Here is a 24,134-nt window from a genome sequence, read left to right as displayed (position 1 = left end):
CACACACACACACACACACACACACACACACACACACACACACACACGTATATGTGAATGATCATTGTTCCCTAAACTCCCAGTTTTCATAGTGATTGGCTCCGATGTTCTGTTAGAAATATTTACCGAATGAAATGTTACTTTTTTTCTAGATAATTATGAGCACAGTGATTTATTGCTAGATACATCTGCTGTATTTAAAATCTTTGGTTTTTGCCGGACGTGGTGGCGTGTGCCTGTAGTCCCAGCTCCTCGTGAGGCTGAGGTGGGAGGATCGCTTGAGCCCAGGATTTCTGGGCTGTAGTGCGCTATGCCAATCGGGTTTCTGCTCTAAGTTCGGCATTGATATGGTGACCTCCCGGGAGTGGGGGACCACCAGGTTGCCTAAGGAGGGGTGAACCAGCCCAGGTTGTAAATGAAGCAAGTCAAAACTCCCGTGCTGATCAGTAGTGGGATCGCGCCTGTGAATGTCCACTGCACTCCAGCCTGGGCAACATAGCAAGACCCCGTCTCTAAAAAATAAATAAATAAATAAAATTTTTGGGTTTTGCAAGTTAGTCATTTAATTGTACTTGAGATGTGTTTTGCTCAGTGCTGATTATATGAAACTGTATCAGGAGCTTTAGTTTGCTGCAACAACTGCCATTCTAGAGATGCAAAAAATTTAAGGGCATACTAATTCCTTTTTTTTTTTGAGACAGATCTTCACTCTGTCACCTAGGCTGGAGTGCAGTGCTGTGATCTCGGCTCACTGCAACCTCCGCCTACCAGGTTCAGCCTTGAAGGTTCTGACCTCCCTGGATAAGCCACCTGAGTAGCTGGGATTACAGGCATGTGCCACCACACCCAGCTAATGTTTTTTGTATTTTTAGTAGCGACAGGGTTTCACCATGTTGCCCAGTCTGGTCTCGAACTCCTGACCTCAAGTGATCCGCCCACCTTGGCCTCCCAAAGTGCTGGGATTACAGGTGTGAGCCACCAGAGAAAGCGTACTAATTCTTGCCCTCAAGGACCCTTTGGTCTAGTTAGTAAGATGGAATTAAGCAGACAGAAGGACCCAACGTAGGGGAATGAGAAAGGAGTTAATATTAAGTTACTGTATAATTAACTAAAAATGCATGAACTGGCAGTTTGTAAACTAATGGAAAGAAACTACTCCCCCCCATTCCTCACCCCACATAAACACTCATACACAGTAAGGGTAAGTTAGTTTCTTATTCAGTCCAGCCTGATAAAAAATTTTATCTGTGTTGGTATAGGCAGTCCACTATGGGCACTGTGTATCTCTGCACTTTCTTGCTGGATGTGTTAGAATACAAGACTCTAACTGCTCTTAGCCTGTATCATTTCTCAAAGTTGTGTGTGTAGTGAGCAGCCAGCTGTGAGGGATTAAGTAATAACCTCCCCTAAACAAAGAGCAGGCTCTCTTGCATTTACTATCTAAGTGGTGTGTTCCACTCCCTTCTCTTCTGTAAGATAACTTATTATGTGCTCAGGTTTCCATTCTGGCCCTTTGCATCCTTCCCGTGAGACTTAACAGTCATGAGAAGCTGGCACAAGCATCATGATGATACTCTGATTGTTGGTTTTGCTCTAACTTATGAAGTGCCAGGAATCTTACGTTTTCTGCCAGAATCTGTGAAACAGTAACGTGTATGTGGTGGGTGGGTGGGTGGGGGTGTGTGTGTGTGTGTGTGTGTGTGTGTGTGTGTGTTTTTAGTTGTCTGTATATAATTCCAAACCCTTCACTGTTCTTGATAATCTCATATCTGAAGATGAGTTGGCTATACAGCAAAGGGGAAGAAGCAGAACTTGTTAGAAACATTGGGGACAAAAAAAAAAGTGTCTTTTTTGTCCCCAGTGTTTCTAACAAGTTCTGAAAACTGCTAGTAGCACTGTTTATGCAATATAAAGTGGATTTGGAAAGCTCGCTTCATGCTGAAAACTTTAGTGCTTTGTGTTTGGAAAAATGTACATTGATTTATATCTTTAGGAAAGTGTCAACAAACCTCTTGGTTCTTTAGGTTTTTTTTTTTTTTCAAATAGAAAAAATTATATTTACTTAGAAGGCATTCAGAATGTCAACAAAACAGCTGCAATTTTTTTTTTTGCAATTACAGAGTAGTATTCAGTTAATAGAACAATTATTTCATATAGGCTGCATCAGAGACAACTGAAGATGAAAAAGTTACCATCCCCATATGTAACTAATTTGTGCTGTTCACCAACAAGAACCTGCTTTAAATTTCCATGCCAATTTACAACCCCCATACTGTACCAGGCAAGGTTAGTGGCTATTGAAAATACTACCAGGATAGGGCTATCTAAAGACACATTTGGTAGTCTGTTAACTATACAAAAAAAAAGACACAGTTTAAAAACAAATTTTAAACAGCCTTACATTTCAATTTTTTTATTTAAAAGGAGTAAGTTGTGTACAGGGAGGTTAAATGCTTTATAGACAAGAAAAATAAACTTCGCCAGAACCAACTTATTCATCAGCATCATCTTCCTCTTCATCCTCTTCATCTTCCTCATCTTCCTCCTCTTCCTTCTTTTTCTTGCTTTTTTCAGCCTTGAGAACTCCATTTTTTGCTGCATCAGGCTTTCCTTTAGCTCGATATGCAGCAATATCCTTTTTGTATTTTTCCTTCAGCTTCGCAGCCTTCTTTTCATAAGGCTGCTTGTCATCTGCAGCATTGTTATTCCACATCTCTCCCAGTTTCTTCGCAACATTACCAATGGACAGGCCAGGATTTCCTCCTTTGATTTTTTGACGATACTCAGAGCAGAACAGGAAAAAGGCCAAAGAAGACCTCTTGGTTGCATTGGGATCCTTGAACTTCTTTTTTGTCTCCCCTTTAGAAGGAATATAGGTTTTCCTTTCTCTTTAGTAGACATGGTCTTCCACCTCTCTGAGCACTTCTTAGAAAACTCTGAGAAGTTGACTGAAGCATCTGGGTAGTGCTTCTTATGCTCGTCCCGACAAGTTTGCACAAAAAATGCGTATGATGACATTTTGTCTCTCAGTATCTTAGGATCTCCTTTGCCCATGTTTAGTTATTTTTCCTCAGCGAGGCACAGAGTCGCCCAGTGCCCATCCAGCTCTCACTTGCCTCGGTGCTGTCTCTATGGAGCTCAATGTACTGCAATGGCTGTGAGATCGGGAGCCAGACACAGCTCGGCTCTTAAGGTTTTTAACTAAAATATTTTCTCAGCATTACCATATCATTATCCGTGAAGGAAAAGCAAAATTAGTATGCAGGTTTTCCTGAGAACTGTCTCTGTTGCAGTTTTCTAGGGTTTACCGGAGCTCTTATACCAAAATTTAGTATGTAAATGAGAGAACAGATTTCAAGTACTGGAGAAATTGGTATAGTTTGAAACTTTTGCATAATATCAGCTGGACCTCAGCTCAACCCCTTAAGGATGAGTTTTATTAGAAAAAGGGAACTGTTTTGTTGGCTTCTTCCTTGACTTGGATTTCTTCACTGACTTGGTATGGATAGCTAACTAGAGACAGATGTCAACTCCTTGACCAGGGCATGTTTCTCTTTCCCCATTCTAATACATCAGCTTTAATGGATATCTTTAGTGGATATTCTAATAGATAAGTCTTTTTTGTTGTTGTTTTTGAAGCAAGCTTCTTAGTGTACATCAGAACAAACACCACCAGTCAGACTTACGTTTTACCAGGTTGCTTCCTTTTTTTTTTTTTTTTTTTCTTGGTTTTTTTTTTTTTTTTTTGAGACGGAGTTTCACTCCTGTTGCCCAGGCTGGAGTACAGTGGCATGATCTCCACCCTCTGGGGTTCAAGCAATTCTGCTGCCTCAGACTCCTGAGTACCTGGGACTACAGGCGCTTGCCACCACACCCAGCCAGTTTTTTGTATTTTTAGTAGAGACGGGGTTTCACTATGTTGGCCAGGCTGGTCTTGAACTCCTGACCTAAGGCGATCCACCTGCCTCAGCTTCCCAAAGTGCTGGGATTACAGGCATGAGCCACTGTGCCCGGCCTGCTTCCATTTTTAAAAGACCATGATTACCATGATTGAGTCCAAGAGTCGGGGGATTTTTAATGTTAATTGAAAACTTTATATGTATGTAGTTCTGTACTGCGCACTAAAAATAAATGAAAGCACAGCTCTACCTTAAGTGAGTTTACATGCATAATTTAAAGATATTTTGATTATACTTAAAAATATAGGATGGTAGGCCAGGTGAGGTGGCTCATGCTTATAATCCCAGCACTTTCGGAGGCCAAGGCGGGTGGATCACAAGATCAGGAGTTGGAGACCAGTCTAGACAACATGGTGAAACCCCATCTCTACTAAAAATACAAAAAGTAGCTGGATGTGGTGTCAGGCACCTGTAATCCCAGCTACTTGGGAGGCGGAGTCAGGAGAATTGCTTGACCCTGGGAGCTGGAGGTTGCAGTGAGCCAGGATAGCGCCACTGTACTTCAGCCTGGGTAACAGAGCTAGACTCCATCTTAAAAATTAAAAAAAAAAAAAAAAATATAAATATATATATATATATATATATATGTATATGTATGTGTGTATATAGGTACATATATATAGACAGAGAAGATGCTATTTGCTTATATACTAATACAGTGTAAGCTATGACAAATAATTGAAGTAGAAGTTCAAAGCTAAGTTGGAGTTGAAGTAGGGGGATATAAACATCATTGAAGAACTTGAGCTGGGCCATAAGAGCAACCATGATTCAAGTAAGTGGAAACGGAAAGTTTTCAGCTATAAGAGAGCAGAAGATGGAAAGTCTTCAGCTATAAGATGGCAGAATTAGGATAAAAATATAAGCAATGAGAAGACTGCTTCGAACGTAACTAATAAGTTGGAAAGACAATTCTATGAAAAGCTAATCTGGGGAATGAATGCAAAAGAATGAAAGTAGGGGTGGAGGAAAAGGTTGAATGATTGAATGACCTGTAAGAGTCGGTTTCAGTTTTCCAAATTATGACATGCTTGTCTTGTTCCCATCTTAGAGGAAATGCGTTTGATTTTTTACTGTTGTGTATGATGTTAGCAGTGGATTTTTCATATTGACCTTTTTATATTTAGATATTTTCCTTCTGTTCCTAGTTTGTTGGGTGTTTTTAATCATGAAAAGCTGTGGAATTTGGCCAGATGCTTTTTCTGCATCATTAAAGATGATTTTTTTTCTTTATTCTGTTAATGTGTGGTATATTAATTGAATTTCATATATTGAGCCATGTTTATACCATTGGCTACCTTTGAAAGTAATGTTTTATTAGAATAAAGTCAAGCTTAATTGTTTACATATTGTCTATGGTTGTCTGTCTGTGGCAGAGAGAAGTAATTATGATAGAAACCATCTGGTTTGCAAAATCTGAAATACTGTTTACTCTTTAAAGACATTTTCTAACCCCTGCTTCTAGAATCATCAATATAAACATCATTATTAGTGTACATTTAGAAGATAATGAACCAGTCTTTACTAATCAACACTCTGTAAATTGCCTTTCTCAATATAGTTATGGTTTATCTCCCTGTCATAAGTAAGGGACATAATCTGATTAAGGAAAGTTAAATGATGGTTTTATGAAAAAGTTAAGTTAAATAATTAATTTGTTAATTAATTCTCTGGTCATTTGAAGAGTTTTATTTAAGAAAAATAAACAGGAAGTAATGTTCTTTCTAATTTAAGTTCATAGCTTATATTTTGAAATGTTATACTCATTAACCAACCTCTTTTCATCTGCCCCCTTCACCCATCCTAGCCTCTGATAATCATCGTTCTACCCTCTATCTCCATGAGATCCACTTTTTGTTTGTTTTTTAAGTAGACAAGGTCTCACTCTGTTACCTGGGCTGTAGTGCAGTGGCACGATCATCGCACACTGTAGCAATCATAGCTCACTGAAGCCTCAAATTCCTGGGCTCAAGTGATCTTCCTGTTTCAGCTTCCTGAGTAGCTGGGACTACAGGCATGTGCCATCATGTCCAGCTAAGTTTTTTACTTTTCTCTTTTGTTAGAGTCAGGATCTCACTATGTTGTCAAGGCTGGTCTTGAAGTCCTGGGCTCAGGTGATCCTCCCATCTCTTGCCTCTCAAAGTGCTGGGATTACAGACATGAGCCACCATTCTGGGCCAAGATCCAAATTTTTGGCTCTTAGATATGAGTGTGAACATGTGATGTCTGTCTTTCTGTACCTTGCTTATTTCATATAACATAATTACCTCCAGTTTCATTCATACTGCTGCAGATGACAATATTTCATTCTTTTTTATGGCCTAATTGTATTCTATTGTTTATATATACCACGTTTTCTTTGTCCATTCCTATGTTGATAGATACTTAGGTCAATTCCATGTCCTGGCTATTGGGAATAGTGTTGCAATAAACAATGACGTGCAGCTATCTCTTCAATATATGTTCCTTTCTTGTGGTTATTTACCCAGCAGTGGGATTACCAGATCTTATGATAGATCTACTTTTAGTTTTTTGAGGAACTTCCTTACTGTTTTCCATATTGGATGTACTAAGTTACATTCCCACCAACAGTGTACTAGAGTTCCCTTTTCTGCTTTCTACAATTAGAAGGAGTGTTAGTGTTTGATAGCACAGTATGGTAACTATAGTTATCAGTAATTTATTGTATTTTTCAAAACAGCTAGAAGAGAGGATTTGAAATGTTTCTATCACAAATAAAAAATAAATATTTGAGATGGTGGATATTCTAATTACCCTGATTTGATCATTACACATCGTGTGCATGTATCAAGATATCATATGTACCCCATAAATATGTACAATTATTATATGTCAGTGAAAAAAGATATACCACTCTTTTATTTTGCTTATTGAATTTTGTGTTTTTGTTTTCGTAGGTGTATGTGGAATTTGATGATCTTGAATGGGATAAACGAGAGTGGGTTAAAGTTTATGAAGATTTTTCAACTTTCTTGGTGGAATACCACTTAATCTGGGCCAAAAGGAATGACCCTAGCCAGACTCAGGGATCAAAGAGCAAACAGATTCAGTGGCCTGCATTGGTAAGATCTATTCCTGTTTCATTAAGCATTTTTATTTGTTTGTTAAAAACAAAAAACAGTAACAAAACAATGGCCAGGTATGGTGACTGATGCCTATAAAACTAGCACTTTGGGAGGCTGAGGCAGGATGATTGCTTCAAGCTAGGAGTTGAAGATCAGCTTAGGCAACAAAGGGAGACCCCATCTTTACCCCTACCCAAAAAAAATTAGCTGGGTGTGTTGGCACATACCTGTAGTCTCAGCTACTTGGAAGGCTGAGATGGGAGGATCACTTGAGCCCAAGACCAAGACTATGTGAGTTACTGTCACGCCACTGTACTCCAGCTGGGGTGACAGGGAGACCCCATCTCTAGAAACAAATAAATAAATAAAAATTTAAGATCAAGAATTGAATAAAAGTTTAGATTCGTCTTAGTGATTTATAAGTTGATATTTCTGAAGAGTTTCTGACGTATCTGGTGGAGATTTCAAAATACTGCCTTCATTTTGTTAAAACAGCTTTATGTGTCTTTTTATTAGTATTCTGTCAGCTTATGTAGTTCATAAATAAGTTTATAAATTGGATGAAAGTCACCTGAGAGATAGTTGACTGTATGTCATGTGGAACAACTTTGCTGAATGAAACTTTGTTAAGTAGAAGATGGAACACAGTGTATTAAAACATTTAATAATGAGTAATTCTTGATTTGTTAATCAGTAAGTCATTGTGGGTGATAGAGGTTTAATGTGTAATTATATATTCAATTAATGGATTAGATTACTTCTTATCAGGATATGTTTCATTTGAGAAAATATAATTTTCAGCAAATTCCCTGGTAGTTTGAAGAGTTTTATTTAAGGGAAAAAAAAAAAACAAAAAAAACAAAACAGGAAGTAAACAAGGTCATTAAATTGTATTAAGAAAAGAGCCATATTCATTTAAACATTGTTATCACTTTTTTCTGGCAGAACATCTAGCATGTAACAAATTTGCAATATTTCTAAAGTTTTCTTCTTAGGATACTATCAAAGAAATACTTAAAAAGCCACTGAAACATTATTGCAGATATTTAGCATAACTAATGAGTTAGGGTAGTTTCTTTTAAATTTTTAAACAGTATTGAAAGATTAAAATAACACCTGTCTGACCTGTAGTTTTGATAGGAAACTTTGCATAGTAAACTAAAGAAGTAGTAGGGTTTAAAAAGTATTTAATGAGTATGTTGAATTCTTCATGTAAAAACTTTAAACCATTACTAGCATTATTTTAATTTTATAGACCTTAACCCAAAAACTGGATAAAATTTTGTAATTATGAATAATTATAACATATTGGTGAATTTTATATGAGAATTCTCAAAAGCAGGAAACAGTAGCATCAAGAGGATGAAAAACTATATGTCAGTATCATAGTTAAAAAAATTAGTAAAACTTTAGAAAAGCTTTGCCCTTTCTTGAAGGCAGTTAAGATTGAGGTGAATTCCTGCTTTGTATTCATAAAATACTGATTTTAGAGAGAATTTTAAAATTCATACTGGGAAATACTGTTTAATGATAATTCTGTCATAATTTTTCAAAGTTGTTTCTGTTGAAAACCTTTTAGCCTTGAAATTAGGCCTACTTAAATAATCACCAACTTTTTTAAAAAAATTTTATCTTAGACCAAAAAATGTATGTGGTGAAAAATTTGAAAAACGCTGTGATATAAAATTTCTCAAAATTATCATCTTTAGTCCTATCACTAAGAGATAAACTGTATATATTGTATATATGGTAATATATATATAATTTTTGATTTTTTTTAATGATGCATATTGCTCTGGTTCTTTTTTTTGGCCATACTATTTATTTATTTATTTGGACAAGGTCTCACTTTTTCCCCCAGGTTGGAATGCAGTGGTGTGATCACAGCTCACTGCAGCCCTGAACTTCAGGGCTCAAAAAAAATCCTCCCACCTTGGCCTTCCAAGTAGCTAGGACTTCAGATGTGTGCCACCATGCCTAGCTAAAAAAGAAAAATTTTTTTTTGAGATGGAGTCTCGCTTTGTTGCCCAGGCTGGAGTGCAGTGGCATGATCTTGGCTCACTGCAACCCACAATGATTTACTGATTAACGAACCGAGAAGAATTACCTGTTAAATATTTCAATACATTTTTTTTCACCATGTTGGCCAGGATGGTCTCCATATTTTGACCTTATGATCCGCCTGCCTTGGCCTCCCAATGTGCTGGGATTACAGGCATGAGCCACCGCGCCGGCTTACTTGCTTTTTTTTTTTTTTTTTTCGTATTTATCTTGTCAGTAGGTATGAAATGGCATCTCATTGTGGTGTGGTTTCGTTTTGTATTTCTCTAAAGCATAATGTTGAGCATCTTCTCACATGTTTATCAGCCATTTGTACGTCTTTTGAGAAATATCTATTCAAATTATTTGCCTGCTTTTGAATTGGATCCTGTTGTTGTTATTGTTGTTGTTGTTGAGTTTTAGGATTTCTCTGTGTATTCTTGATATTAATCCCGTATTAGATACGTGATTCGGTAACATTTTCTCTCATTTTACAGGTTGCCTTTTTACTCTGTTAGCAATGGCCTTTGCTGCACAAAACTTTTAAATTTTGATGAAGCCCAATTTGTCTGTTTTCATTTGTTGAAAGACTGCCTTTGCCCCAATGAATGGTCTTTGCCACCGTTATAGAAAATATTTTGACTCTATATGCAAGGGTTTGTTTCTAGGCTTTCTGTTCCATTCCATTGGTCTATATGTCTGTTCTTATTGCGATACCAGTACTGTGTTGATTATTGTTGCTTTGTAGTATGTTGGGAATTCAGGAAATGTTTTTCCATCGACTTTACTCTTTTTCAGGACAGTTTTGGCTGTTGAGGATTCCTTGGGATTGCCTATGAACTTTAGGAGGGAGTTTTCTTTTTCTCCAGAAAAAAGTCACTTGGATTCTGATAGGGATTGCCCTGAATCTGTAGATGGATTTTGGTAGTAGACACCTTAATATTAAGGGCTGGATGCTGTGGCTTACACCTATAATCCCAGCTCTTTGGGAATCAAAGGCGAGAGGATTGCTTGAGGCCGGGAGCTCAAGACCAGGCTGAACAACGCAGTAAGACCTCTTCTCCGCAAAAAAATAAAATAAAATAAGTCGAGTGTGGTGACTCATGCCTGTAGGCTTAGCTACTTGAGAGGCTAAGGTGGAAGGATCGCATAAGCCCAGGAGTTGATGGCTGCAGTGAGCCATTTGTGTCACTGCTCTCAAGCCTGGGTAACAGAGTGAGATCTTGTCTCTAAAACTACACACACACATGTACAAATATTAAGTCTTCTAGTCCTTGGACAGGGGTGCCTTTTTACTTCTTTATATTTTCTTTAATTTTGTTCAGTTGTGTTTTGTAGTTTCAGTGTGTATTTTACCTCCTAGGTAATTTTTTGATGCTCTTGCAAATGGAATTTTTTATTTCATTTTCAGATTATTCATTATAGTCATAGAAACTAACCGGGCATGAGCCTGTAGTCCTAGCTACTTGGGAGGCTGAGGTGGGAGGATCCCTTGAGCCCAGGAGTTCAAGGCTGCAGTGAGCTCTTTACACCAGTATACTCCAGCCTGGGTGACAAACCAAGACCTTGCCTCAAAAAAAAAAAGGAAAGAAAGCAAACTGATTTTTATGTGTTGATTTCATATCATGTTACTTAGGTAATATCCTAGTCAATGGTGAAGGACTGAAAGTTTTTTCTCTAAGATCAGGAATAAGACAAGAAATCCCTGCTTTTGTCATGTCCATTCAACATAGTATTTGAAGTCATAGTCCAGAAATTAGATCAGAAAAAGACATTTAAAGCAGTTAAATTGGAAAGAATTAAAAAATTAGATCAGAAAAAGACATTTAAAGCAGTTAAATTGGAAAGGATTAAAATGATGTCTGATAAGATCTTATATGTAGAAAACCGTAAAGACTTGACAACAACAAAGCCTATTAGAACTAATAAATGAATTTGACAAATTAGCAGAGTATAAAACCTCTGCCTTCTTTTAAACAGTTTTAGCTAAGACTGAATTAAAATTGTAGATCCTGCTTTTTTTGCGTAACATCTATCCTCTACATTTCTCCTCCTGAGTAGTAATTTAAGATCATTTTTAATGGCTGCATAATATTTACTGTTATAATGAACCATTTCCTTAATGTTTGGCATTGTAGTTGTTTTCAGTTTTAGGGGGCATTATAGATAGCTGGGATAAATACCATTGTAAGCCTTTATCTGCCTCTCTCATTTTAAAAAATTTATATTCATAGTAGTAGAATTAATGATCACAGCGTATGAACTTGAAAGCCACAAAAATCTATCTCCTGTTACTCTTCACAAATTGTCTAAAGATTGTACTGACTGCCATTGTCCCCAGTCAGTGTTGGGGTGTTTTTATCTCATCACACCCTTGTAAGCATTATTTATTTTGTTTTAAAACACAAATGTTTGGCCAAAACAGGAGGAATTTTACATCCTAAGGGGATGCAGCATTAAATGTTATCTTTCTCTGCTCATTGGATATTTTGAAGTAATATTCGTTGTTTCAGTTTGCATTCCTTTAATAGGGTTCATTTTTTTCATGTTTATGAGCAAATTGTATTTTTAGTGAATTGTTATTCTTTAGTACTTATTAGGGTTTTATGTTTTATATTTGTTATGGGCTTTCTTTATATTATTATAAATATTATAACTTTTTTGTCATATTTGTTTCATTGTTTGATAGCAAGTCTTTCTGAACTGTATGTTTATTTTTAAAGTCTATACAATAGGATATCATTAATTCCAGTAGTCAGGTAATGTGTGCTTGCCTGCCCTCCTTACTTCCTTTTTTTCTTTCTTTTGTTTTAGAAGATTGTAAAAATTAATAAGCAAGTGGAGTGGGAATACTTGTTTGTAATACTTAAGAAAATAGTCAATTTAAGTTTCATAAGCATTTTGCAAACATTCCTTTATATATAGTAGATATTGCTGAGATTCTGTTGTTTCCTTTTCTGTTCATTAAAATTAAGCTTTTCTAAGGATGTCTATAAACAGCAATTATGAAGTTCAGCATTTAGAAATTCCTACAGCATAATGAAATACTGTATCTACAGATTTGAGAAATTTGAGGGATCTCTATACGAGATGGCAATAGAATGAAATACAGTAGAAACTAATATTTTGTCTTTAATTCTTTACAAATTTAATGTTTCTATTTATGTGCACATGATACTTGCTTTATGTTCTTTTGTATTTAAACATGTTTGTATTTATTATCCTCTTTCTAGTTGTTTCACTCCTCGTGTGGTACCTGTTAAATATTACATATTGGTTATGTTATCTTGTCTACCTCTTATACCTAGAAATTAGTGGAAACCAGCAGTGTACCTGCTGGTTCTTGAGATCGTGACAAGACAAAAACAAATCCTGTTGTCTCATTAACATATTTTAAAGTGTATTTTTAAAAGTTTAACATAATTGCATCATCAACAAAATATGGATAGTATAATACCCAGGCTACTTCTCTGGAATTGTCTGGTTCATCTTTCTTTCTAGGATATCAGTAGCAAAACATTTATGGGAGCACCACATGCACAATGCTGAAGTGGTGTCTATTTTTTTGCTTGGTCCTGTATAATCAGAGTACCACTTGAGGGCATTCTAATGCTGTAGGCTGAGGTAACTTGCATCTTCATGTAAGTTACTTAATAGATTGTTAAATTTTATTTACTTTTTAATAAAGTAAAATACTTGTGAAAGCACATTTATCTGCACCAGGGAAGGAAAGTGTTGGCATTCATAATTGAAATCAACGAATCACCTACCTAACTGGGTTAGGGCCCTGGCTCCATCTCCTTTAGGAAAACCTTCTGTGGGGAGTGGGGCTTCGACCCTAACCCAGGTGGGCTGTAACACTGCTGTATTTTCTAAGGGGCAGAGTTTTCTACTACTTTTCTGCTGGCCCAGCCTTCCAGATCACCCCAACCAGTGCTCCTATATAACCATCTTGTGCTCTTACAGAACTTTGTTTTGTACCTCTGTTTTAACAATCAGCACATTCTGCTGTGTATTATACCTATTTGTTTGCATGTCTGTCTTCCTTTAATAGATTGTAAGTTCTTTGAGGACAGGAGTCATGTCTTAGTCACCTATGTATGGTTCCTTGGAGTCTAGCACAGTGTTTTACCCATCTTAGAAAGTAAGTAAAGTAAATTCTTTCTTTAAAGCGATGAATGTGCTGTAACCCAGGTAGTGAAAAAGAACCCTATTGGGAGTTATCACAAGTTTTCTGGCCATTAACATGATAATATCATAGGACAGGAAGGCAAAATCATCCAATTGTGGTAAAACTGTGAGTTAGCAATTTTAAACATGTCAATATATAATAAAAAACAAATACTAAAAAGCTTATAATGCCCATTCTAATTAGATACAAATTTGATTCCTGAAATTGCCAAGTGGAAAAATGTAAAATTACCTGAAATGTGTTATTTTAAAGATGTTAAAGGAAGAAACAGACATCCTCACAATTGACTTAAATATTCAAGGCTTTGATAATTTACCTGAATTTCTGAATTGAGTTTTAGGAAAGTCAGACTACTTTTTCTCTATATGGCTTTTCCTTCATAGATAGGTAATTCTGGTTTAACCAGGAATTGTGATTACATCATAAACATGTACACTCTTAGCAATTTATTTATTTTAAATTATTCTTTTAGTGAGAATGCTTTTTAGTTACTGTCTGTTCCAAAAGAAACCCTCTCAAAGGAAAATAGAGTTCTCTGCTCTTTGGGACAAGATTACCTTTATATCCAACAGTTATATTGCCAAAATTGGTCTAGATTATGGCCTCAAGCAAATTTTACTAAAATGTGAAAATATGCCATGTTCCAAATCAGAAATGAACTTTTGAGTATTTTCATTTAGAGTTTTTGCATATTTATAATTGAGTTTCCACAATTAGAATTAACAGTTTTATAGTCTTTTTGTGCTTTGTTAAATAATGAAATGGAAGTAATGACAAAATATGATAACTTCAGGATTATTGTTTCTCTACAAGGTAAAGCACTTTAAGAGATCAAATTATACATAATAAAATATTAAGCTTTTTAAATGATAAAATCTAATAGTGGCATATATTGCAGTGGATGAGTACACACACTCATATCTTATGGATTATAAAATGACATTATTCTTTTGTAAAGTATTATGTTGTAAGAACCATAAGAGGTTCATACTCTTTGATTCATTAATTCTAGTCTTATGAAACTGTGCTTCAAAAAAGTTTTTAAAAAGTGTATTCAGTTCAGCTGATGTTTGTCACATGCCTCATATGAACCAGACACTGTAGTGGGGACTGCAGATTACAAAAAATGAAAGACTTAATGTTATGTGAAGAAAGATGTTTATTGCAGTCTTATTAAAGAAGAAAAAAATGGAACAACCTTGATGTTCAACAATTTGTGAATGCTGTTAATATTTTGGTATATTATGCAGCTTTAAAAGTGATAATTACACATACTTTAGGAAAATGTAGAGAAATAAAATTTAAATGAAAAACATAAATCTTAACTATATCAGCACTAGAATTATGCATTTAAGAAGTATCATAGGCTGGGGACAGTGGCTCAGCCTGTAATCTCAGCATTTTGGGAGGTTGAGGTGGGAGAATTGCTTGAGCCTGGGAGTTCAGGAGCAGCCAGGGCAACATAGTGATACCCCCATCCCTACAAAAAAAAAAAAAATTAGCCTAGTGTAATGGCCCAAGCCTTGTAGTCCCAGCTACTTAGGCAGCTGAGGTGGGAAGATTGCTTGAATCCAGGAGTACAAGTCTGTGGTGAGCTATGATTATGCCACTGCACTCCAGCCTGGGCAACAGAGCAAGACCCTGTCTCAAGGGAAAATATGTATGTTATAAAGTAATCAAAATGATTTCTTTACAGTGGTAGAATTTTGCAAAATTGTCATTTCCCTAAAAGCAACTGTTATTTTCTAGCAAATTGGAAATTTCATATAATTTATTATTCTGTGTTTTATATTTTGGAGGTAGTTTTCTTCAAATGAGTTATTAAACTTGTTTTACATTTCTGTTAATATACTTTGTTAGGTACTGTTTGTGTTTTGCTAATGCAGCATTTAAAAAAATCTTTTCTTAATACATAAAGAAATAACACTTAATAAAAATGACAGCTTAAATCATAACAAAGTAAAATATAATGAAGATTATTTAAGGCTTGTTTTAAGTCTACCTGAATCACTTGTTTCCTTGTAGATTTGCATGGTTTGATGTGACCTTAGATATTATAGACTTAAAGAATGTTAGAATTGAGGGGAAAAAAAACCCCAGCATAGCAGTTATCAAGGAAGGCAATGTAATATGCCTTAAGGACATAGACTTCATGGCATATTTTTTGGTTCAAATCCTGATTCTTCTATTTACTGTTAATGTCTGGGTGAAATTAAGTTATTTATACTCTGTAGGTCTCACTGTGTTCATAATAGAAATATCTGCCACACAAGAGTAGTGAAGATTAAGCAAGACAATATATAAATAAAGCCTCAATATAGCACTACAGTGAGTTTAGATAGGTGTACACTTTGAGAGAAACCTCCATAAGAGAACACTCTCACTTCTGGCACTAATTGCAAGTTCGAGGCATTCCGGAAGCCATCCTCAGGGTTGATAAATCACTGGAAGATTGTTATAACTCACTGAGACCTGTTACATTTATTCCTACTGTTTATTTAATTAATTTATTTATTTTTGAGATGGAGTCTCGCTGTGTTGCCAGGCTGGAGTGCAGTGATGCGATCTTGGCTCACTGCAGCCTCCACCTCCCGGGTTCAAGTGAGTATCCGGCCTCAGCCTCTTGAGTAGCTGGTGCTACAGGCGCGTGCCACCATGCCCAGCTAATTTTTGTATTTTTTTTAGAAACAAGGTTTCACCATGTTGACCAGATGTTCTTGATGTCCTGACCTCGTGATCAGCCCACCTCAGCCTCCCAAGGTGCTGGGATTATAGGAGTGAGCCACCGCGCCTGTCCCATGCTTACAGTTTATTGCAGAGAAAGTATACAAATTAAAACCAGCCAGGGGAAGAGATGCTTAGGGTACAGAATCCAGGAGGAATCTAAATGTGAAACTTTTGTCATCTTCTCCCCTGTGCAGTCATGTCCAGCATTATCTCGTTATGTCCACAGTGTGTGAGTTTTGTCAGTGAAAAAACTAATTGGAGTCATTACTTTTCCAGTTTTATTGGGGCTCAGAATCACATACTGTCTGCGTGGCATAGCTGTGGTCTCTGGGAGATCAGACTAATAACTTCAGTTCTCACTTCCTCTGGAGATCAGAACTGATACTGAAGTACCTGAAGCCCCCATCGTAAATTACATTGTTAAACTGTCCAGTGGCCAAAGCCTCCAGACAAACAAAAATACTCCTATCAAGCAGGTGCTCCTATGAAGCAAGACATTCTAGAGCCCTGGAGATCATCTCTCAGTTACCAAGATGGAAGGCCACATATCTTTTTATTCTTTGGTGTATAGGCTATGCCCTGGCCTTTGGCCTCCAGTCTTACAGCAAAATGAATGTATTTGAACATCTACATTTAGTATTTATATGACAGATGTTGCAACAGTAACCCTCTGAATATGCCTAATATTGAGAGGAGCCAGTGTTGAATAGACATACATTTAAGTAAACAGCCAGTCTAATTTATATAGCCATTAAATATATCATTTTCTTATACTAATTTAATTACTGATTTTCCCCTTGATTCACCACTATTTTTGTATCTTATGAAAACTCTGTGCAGGACGGTTACCGTAGAAATTAGTTGATGGGCTGGACACGGTGGCTCATGCCTATAATTCCAGCACTTTTTGAGGCTGAGGCAGGTGGATCACTTGAGGTCAAGAGTTTGAGACCAGCCTGGCCAACACGGTGAAACCCTATCTCTACTAAAAATAAAAAAAATTACCAGGTGTGGTGGTGCACGTCTGTAATCCCAGCTACTTGGGAGGCTGAGGCAGGAGAATATGTTGAACCTGGGAGGCGGAGGTTGCCTGGGCAACAGAGTAAGATTCTGTCTCACAGAAAGACAAAGGGAGAGGGGCAGGGGAGAGAGGGAGAGAGAGAGAAGGAGGGGGAGGGATGGGGAGGGGGCATGATGAGAGAGAGAGAGATATGATGGTTAGCTAATTCTTCATTAGGCTATTCATTTTCCATCATTATTACATCCTTGAGGAGGCTTTACCTAAATTTCCTGATACATTAGATGATCAATGTCAATATTATAAGATTTATTTATATAAGGGTCTGGGTGCAATGGCTTATGCCTGTAATCCCAGCACTTTGGGAAGCCAAGATAAGCAGATCACCTGAGGTCAGGAGCTCAAGATCAGCCTGGCCAACATGGCAAGACCCTGTCTCTACTGTAGTCCCAGCTACTTGGGAGGCTGAGGCAGAAAAATCACTTGAACCTGGGGGATGGATGTTGCAGTGAGCCAAGATCACAACACTGCACTTCACCCTGGGCAGCCAAGCGACTCTGTCTCAAAGCCAAAATAAAAAAAAGGATTTATTTACATAAATGAATCTTACCAACAATGTCACTGTTACGCCATAGTGTGTTATGTCACAGCGTAATGCTGTTTTATTACAGAACAAATTTTTAAGAATCGCAGAGGAATTTGCTATGCTTCTTCAACAGAATTGACCCTTTACGTAGATACTGTATATTTTCCTGGACAGCTGTAGTTACAGTGGGCCCTTACTCAGTTGTTTCTGAGTACCAAGTCAGTTAAGAACAAAGCTACTTACCTTGTCTCAGTTCACAGGCTTATACTAAGACTGGTTTCCACTGTGTATGTAGTAGGGTCTCCATGCTTGCGAATATGATGTCTGATAGCATTTTCCTGCACAGACCATTCCAATTTAATTATAAAACTCTTCTGGGTGCTGCTTTCCCATTAGAATGTTTCTTGATTTTTCCCAGGACAGTATATATATTTCAGGTTTGCAGGGTCAGTTAGTGCCCTATAGTAAACTGATCGTCCCTCAAATTGAAAGTTTTGGGCCCAGTCTGTGCTCCACACAGGACTGTTGTACAAAGATTTGCCCAGCTTCTATTTCATACTATTTGAAATTAATTTGGGTGGGCTCAGGCATTTTCACTGGTTTTCATTTAGCATGTCCTATAAATATTGCTTGATAGGAAGATTTATATGTATTCTGTTTTACGATACTTAGTATGGGAAACATTCCCCAGTCAGACATAATAAATAACTCCATAATGCATTCAGGTAAAGGAGACATACTACTGTATATAAAGTGTGTTCAGACATCATGAAATAATCCAAACTTTTACTTTAATTCTATAAACTCTTGTGTTCTTATGTCTTTCCAGTATAACTGTAGCTCCTGTTAGGACTTCGCCAACAGATTTATAAGTTCTCTCCATGGGTCTCCCACGGATACCTATCTACCCTTAACCATTTTGTCCATTTAAAAGCATTTGACTCTGGGTCCTCAGCTAGGGACTGGCAACGGATCCAGGCCTTATTTTCAGGCCTTGTTTTAATCACATTGCAGAAGCATTGGCTTAGGCACGTTGAAGTTAGGTTTTTCTTAGTCATATTTGCCTTTCAGTTTTTAAAGTTTCCTCAAACTGTGGTGAATTGCCAGGCACGGTGGCTCACACCTGTAATCCCAGCACTTTGGGAGGCTGAGGCAGGAGGATCACCTGAGGTCAGGAGTTCAAGAGCAATCTGACCAACAGGGAGAAACCACGTCTCTACTAAAAATACAAAATTAGCCGGGAATGGTGGCACATGCCTGTAATCCCAGCTACTCAGGAGACTGAGCCAGGAAAATCACTTGAACCTGAGAGGCGGAGGTTGCGGTGAGCTGAGATCATACCATTGCACTCCAGCCTGGACAACAAGAATGAAACTCCATCTCAAACAAAAAAATATAAAAAAATCCAAAAACACAAAAACCAGGGTGAATAATACAGATTTGTTTAGGGCTCTTCAATGCAGGGAGACCAACATGGACTCCTGTTGGTTCACTCAACCTCTGAGAGTGCTGCAGTGTGACCTTTGTTTTGACTTCAATATTTTATTCATCCCATTTCTTAATAACTGTTTAAAGATTTACACCTACAAAAAACAAAGAAACAAACAGAAGATTTACACCCAGCCGGGACTTGTCCCTTGTCTCTCCTCTTTTTTCCACTGTCTTATAAATCTTTATTGTCTGTTCTTTTGGCAAGACTTTTACCTATGGCATTGGGTCTGTGACTGCTGGCTATAATTGGATCTGGCCAAAAAGCAGGCTTGCACAAGCATTAGGATTTGCATTTCTTTTCTTTTTTATTTTTTTGAGATGGAGTCTCGCTCTGTCGCCCAGGCTGGAGTGCAGTGGCATGATCTGGGCTCATTGCAACCTCCACCTCCCAGGTTTTAGTGATTCCTTGCCTCAGCCTCCCAAGTAGCTGGAATTACAGGTGCCTGCCACTGTGCCCAGCTAATTTGTTGTATTTTTAGTAGAAACAGGTTTCACCATGCTGGTCAGGCTGGTCTCAAACTCCTGACCTAAGGTGATCTGCCTGCCTTGGCCTCCCAAAGTGTTGGGATTACAGGGGTGAACCATCGTGCCTGGCAGGATTTGCCTTTCTTTTTATTTTGCTGTTCCAGATAACAATAATCAAAAGATTTTGTAGTAATCTTATTTATTGTTGATGTAACTTGTTTTATGTATCCAGTGAATCAAGTCCCTAGGAGTTGGATCCATCATTTCTAAGCTCCACTGGTAACTTTCATTTCTATTAATTGATTGTAATACACCTGTAGTTGGATCTATTATTTATAAATTCCATTGGTAATGTTTACCTCCAGTAACTGATTATAGCACAGCTGTAATCAGTTTTATACCATGTGTGACCTTGTAGCCATCGAGGAATCAAAGGTTTGTCATCCCTCATTCTTTCTCTTCATTCAGTGAGTCAGCTTCAAGTTAATGTCATTCTTGTTCCCACTTCTGATACTATTGCAAGCTTGAGGGATTCCAAAAAGCAACTTCAGGGTTGATAATTTGCTAGAAGAACTCACAGAACTCATTGAAAATGTTATACTCATGGTTGTAGTTTGTTACATAGAAATGATATACATTAAAATCAACCAAGGGAAGAGAGACATAGGGTGCAGTATCCAGGAGGAGTCTAAATGTAGTTTCTGGTTGCCCTCTCTCTGTGGTATCATAGACAACATTAGCTCATTACAATCATAGTGTATGACAGTACTCACAGAATATTGGCAAACAGAACAGGGAATCTCAGCAAATCCTTTGGTGTTCATTGTTTGTATTGGGGCTTGAACACATACTATCCACATGGCTGACCTTTAATCTTTTGCTGCTACCAGAGTGTCAAACTGTTAGCTTTAGTTTTCCTTTCTTTGGAGGTCAAAGCTATTACTCTGTGGCCCAGAACCATACTATGTGCTATTAGTAGTAGGGTCTCTGTGCTCATTATAATGATATTTTTCTTTGGTAGCATTTTCATGCACAGTCTGTTCCTATTTCATTATGGAATTCTGGGAACTTTCCATTATAAATAATATTGTTAGATAGTCTAATGGCCAAAGCCCCCAAGCAAACAAAAACACTTGTATCAGGCAAGACATACCAGAGGCCTACTGATTGTTTCCCAGTGGCTGAGGGCAGAAGCCAGACTTTTTTCAATAAGGTTAATCTTCCACTGTATTAACGCCATATACAAAGCACTTTTATAAAAGCTTGTAGTTACTGTATTATTGTCATCATCCAGTTTAATGCCCTCTTTTTTTTAGTAAGAAAAGAAAGGCCTGAGATAATTATGTTAGCTGATTTGTTTACGTTTATATTCATTTTAATTAGTAGCACAGCTGAGAGTGGAAATGGAACCAAAATAGTGTATCTTGAGCATAATACTTTTGCTTTTCTCCTCTAGTGGAGCTTATACCTGGCCTTACTGAGAATAATCATGGAAAAGCGTTTATAGTTTTTAGTCAACCTAGTTTCAGGAAAAGTCTTAGAAAGGAAAACAACCTAATTTTAATTTAGTTTATTCCTGATCAGACAATTTAAGATTTAGAGATATAAATGAGAATAAACTAAAAATTTTTGTGTCCAGGAGGTATAGGGAGTAAGAAGAGAGAGAGAGAGATGCACGAGTAGAAAATGAAACATTCATTTATAAAATAAAAAGTTTATAAAAATGGGACAAATGAAGAGGAAGTGTCTGGCTTGGCTAAGGAAAAGCTACACAGTGGAGGATGAGGCTTGCTATTGTTTTCAATGCTGAATTAGCATTTTCTGATCAAATAAGTTTGGAAGACATTTTATGAGAAAACAGGTCCCAACTGAGAAATCCCAAGGTCTTGTGCCAAGCTGGAACACAGGTAGCATAATTTGTGTCCCAATGGAGTGGCAAAAGATGGAGTAGAAAAGAGTAAGTAGGGGCTGGGCAAGGTGGCCCACGCCTGTAATCCCAGCACTTTGGGAGACTGAGATAGGCAGGTCACCTATGCTTGAGAGTTGGAGACCAGCCTGACAAACATGGAGAAACCCCGTCTCTACTAAATATAGAAAATTAGCTGGGCGTAGTGGCACATGCCTGTAATTCCATCTACTGAGGAGGCTTAGGCAGGAAAAATCACTTGAACCAGGGAGGTGGAGATTGCGGTGAGCCGAGATTGTGCCATTGCACTCCAGCCTGGGCAACAAGAGCAAAACTCCATCTCAAAAAAAAAAGTAAGCAGAAATGAAGTCACAAAGGGTCTTGTATTACAATAACATTTTGGAAATTTCACCCCTGTAGGGAATCGAAAGCCATTGAGGACAAAAATTATCTGGGTTAAATCATCAATTTTGTATTTTTAGCAGGTTACTATAGCTGTAGCATGATGGGATTAGAGAGAAGCTAGTAGTACATTATCTTGTAATTTATCCCTTTGTTTGATCTAGGTGAGACATGGATAAATGTGTCTGGTGAAACGTGCTTGGCCAGGTGTGGTTGCTCATACCTGTACTCCCAGCACTTTGGGAGCCTGAAGCAGGCAAATCACTTGAGTCCAAGAGTTCAAGAGCAGGCTGAGCAACATGGTGAAACCCCATCTCCAAAAAATTAGCCAGATGTATTGGTACCTACCTGCAGTCCCAGCTACTGAGACTAAGGTGGGAGGATTTCTTGAGGCCCAGAGTTTGAGGCTGCAGTGAGGTGTGATCCAGCCTGGACAACAGAGTAAGAGCCTGTCTCAAAAAACAAACAGAAAACATATGCTTATCTTTGGTTCCTCCAAACTTGCACCAAGATAGAAACAAGAAAAAAAGGATGAACAGAGTAAGAGATAATGGTGAGAAGATGGTAATATATATTTAGAATGTAGGGAGTGGGTGAGAATTAGTGACCAATTTAACAAAGAAAACTGGGCCAGGCATTGTGGTTCACACCTAGAATCTCAGCACTTTGTTTTTGTTTTGTTTTGTTTTTACCCCTTGCCCACTCCAATCCCAGCACTTTGGGAAGCCAAGGTAGGAGAATCGCTTGAGCCCAGAAGTTGAAGACCAGGCAACATAGTAAGTCCTTGTCTCTATATAAAAGTTAAAAATTAACCAGGCAAGCTGGGTACAGTGGCTCAATCTGTAATCCCAGCACTTTGGGAGGCCAAAGTGAGTGGATCACTTGAGGTCAGGAGTTCAGGACCAGACTGGCCAACATTGTGAAACTGTCTCTACTTAGGAAAAAAAAAAAGAAAAAGAAAAAAATTAGCCAAGCATGGTGGCGCATGGCTGTAATCCCAGCTACTCAGGAGGCTGAGGCAGGAGAATCATTTGAATTGGGAGGTGGAGATTGTAGTGAGCCACTGCATTCCAGCGTGGGTGACAGAGGGAGACTCTGTCTCAAAAAAAAAAAAAAAAAAAAAATCAGCCCGGCACAGTGGTGTGTACCTGTAGTCCCAGCTACCTGGGAGGCTGGGGGCCGGAGAGGGATGATCACTTGAGTCTGGGAAGTAGATTATGGTCAGCCATGTTTATGCCAGCGCACTCCAGCCTAGGTGACAGAGTAAGATTCTGTCTCATAAAAGAAAAACCTGAAATCTAAATGTCATCAGAGGAGAATGCTAGCAGGTTTCAGAAAACTTCAAAAATTGAAGCTCCAGATGCTTTGCATGATAGAAGTGATGGTGGGAACTGAAATGCAGGAATTGATTGAAAATTGTATGAAGAGAAGAGAAGTAGACTCCCTGTGCATTCTTCACACTTCTCACAGTTAGCAAGCTAACCTCTCCACTAATTACAGTATATTTTCTCAAATATCTGAATAGTAGAGATTCTGGATTTAAGATTTGACACATCAGAATTTCTGGTGGGACAAGAGCATTAAATGAAAATCCCTTTTCTAAGTGGTTCTTTCAGCCCCATTTATTTCATGTCAGCCAGGTACATACCCCCTGAAATGATTAGAGAATTGTTACCTCAGGGCAAGTGAAGGTCCCGGAGAAAAGAACAATAATAAATACTGATACTAAGTGCCCTACAGTAATACTCACCAAGCCACTGTCAAGCCATTCACAAAGTTTTTCAATAGCTTTTTAGTGCCTCATGCTTAATTGTTAATGCTTAGTCAAGGATTCTCAGTCTTCTGAGCACTGATCATATTTTAGCAACTGTATGTAAATACAGTACACTAGGCCAGGCATGGTGGCTCATGCCTGTAGTCCCAGCACTTTGAGAGGCCGTGGCAGGCAGATTGCTTGTTCTCAGGACTTTGAGACTAGCCCAAGAAATATGGTAAAATTACATCTCTCCTAAAAAATACAAAAATTAGCCAGGTGTGGTGGTGACCACCTGTAGTCCCAGCTGCTTAGAAGGCTGAGGCGGGAGGATCACTTCAGCTTTGGAGACTGAGGCTGCAGTGAGGTGTCATTGTGCCACTGCACTCCAGTGGAGTGAGACCCTGTCTACACACACACACACACACACACACACACACACACACACAAACGTGTGTGCTAGAAACTCTTTAAATTATTGTGATTTACAACTAACTTTTTGCCTATAT

The 24,134-nt window shown here is 37.8% G+C and overlaps 1 protein-coding gene and 1 pseudogene across 5 annotated transcripts in view; one reads left to right on the top strand and one right to left on the bottom strand.

Annotated features, from left to right (window-relative positions):
- The window catches only part of JMJD1C (jumonji domain containing 1C), a 352,145-nt gene that overhangs the window by 140,441 nt on the left and 187,570 nt on the right, over positions 1–24,134 (top strand). For all 5 annotated transcript variants that reach the window (XM_032252654.1, XM_032252661.1, XM_032252658.1 and 2 more), the window contains exon 2: positions 6,878–7,042. In XM_032252654.1, coding sequence (XP_032108545.1) covers positions 6,878–7,042 — 165 coding nt within the window. The remainder of the gene's footprint in view (positions 1–6,877; positions 7,043–24,134) is intronic.
- LOC116533031 lies at positions 2,041–3,156 on the bottom strand (annotated as a pseudogene).

The sequence above is a fragment of the Sapajus apella genome, unplaced genomic scaffold, assembly GCF_009761245.1.
Source record: "Sapajus apella isolate SASKATOON/1434 unplaced genomic scaffold, GSC_monkey_1.0 scaffold78, whole genome shotgun sequence".
Lineage (NCBI taxonomy): Eukaryota > Metazoa > Chordata > Mammalia > Primates > Cebidae > Sapajus > Sapajus apella.
The sequence above is the reverse complement of the archived record's forward strand: the minus strand, read 5'-3'. Positions and strand labels throughout refer to the sequence as shown.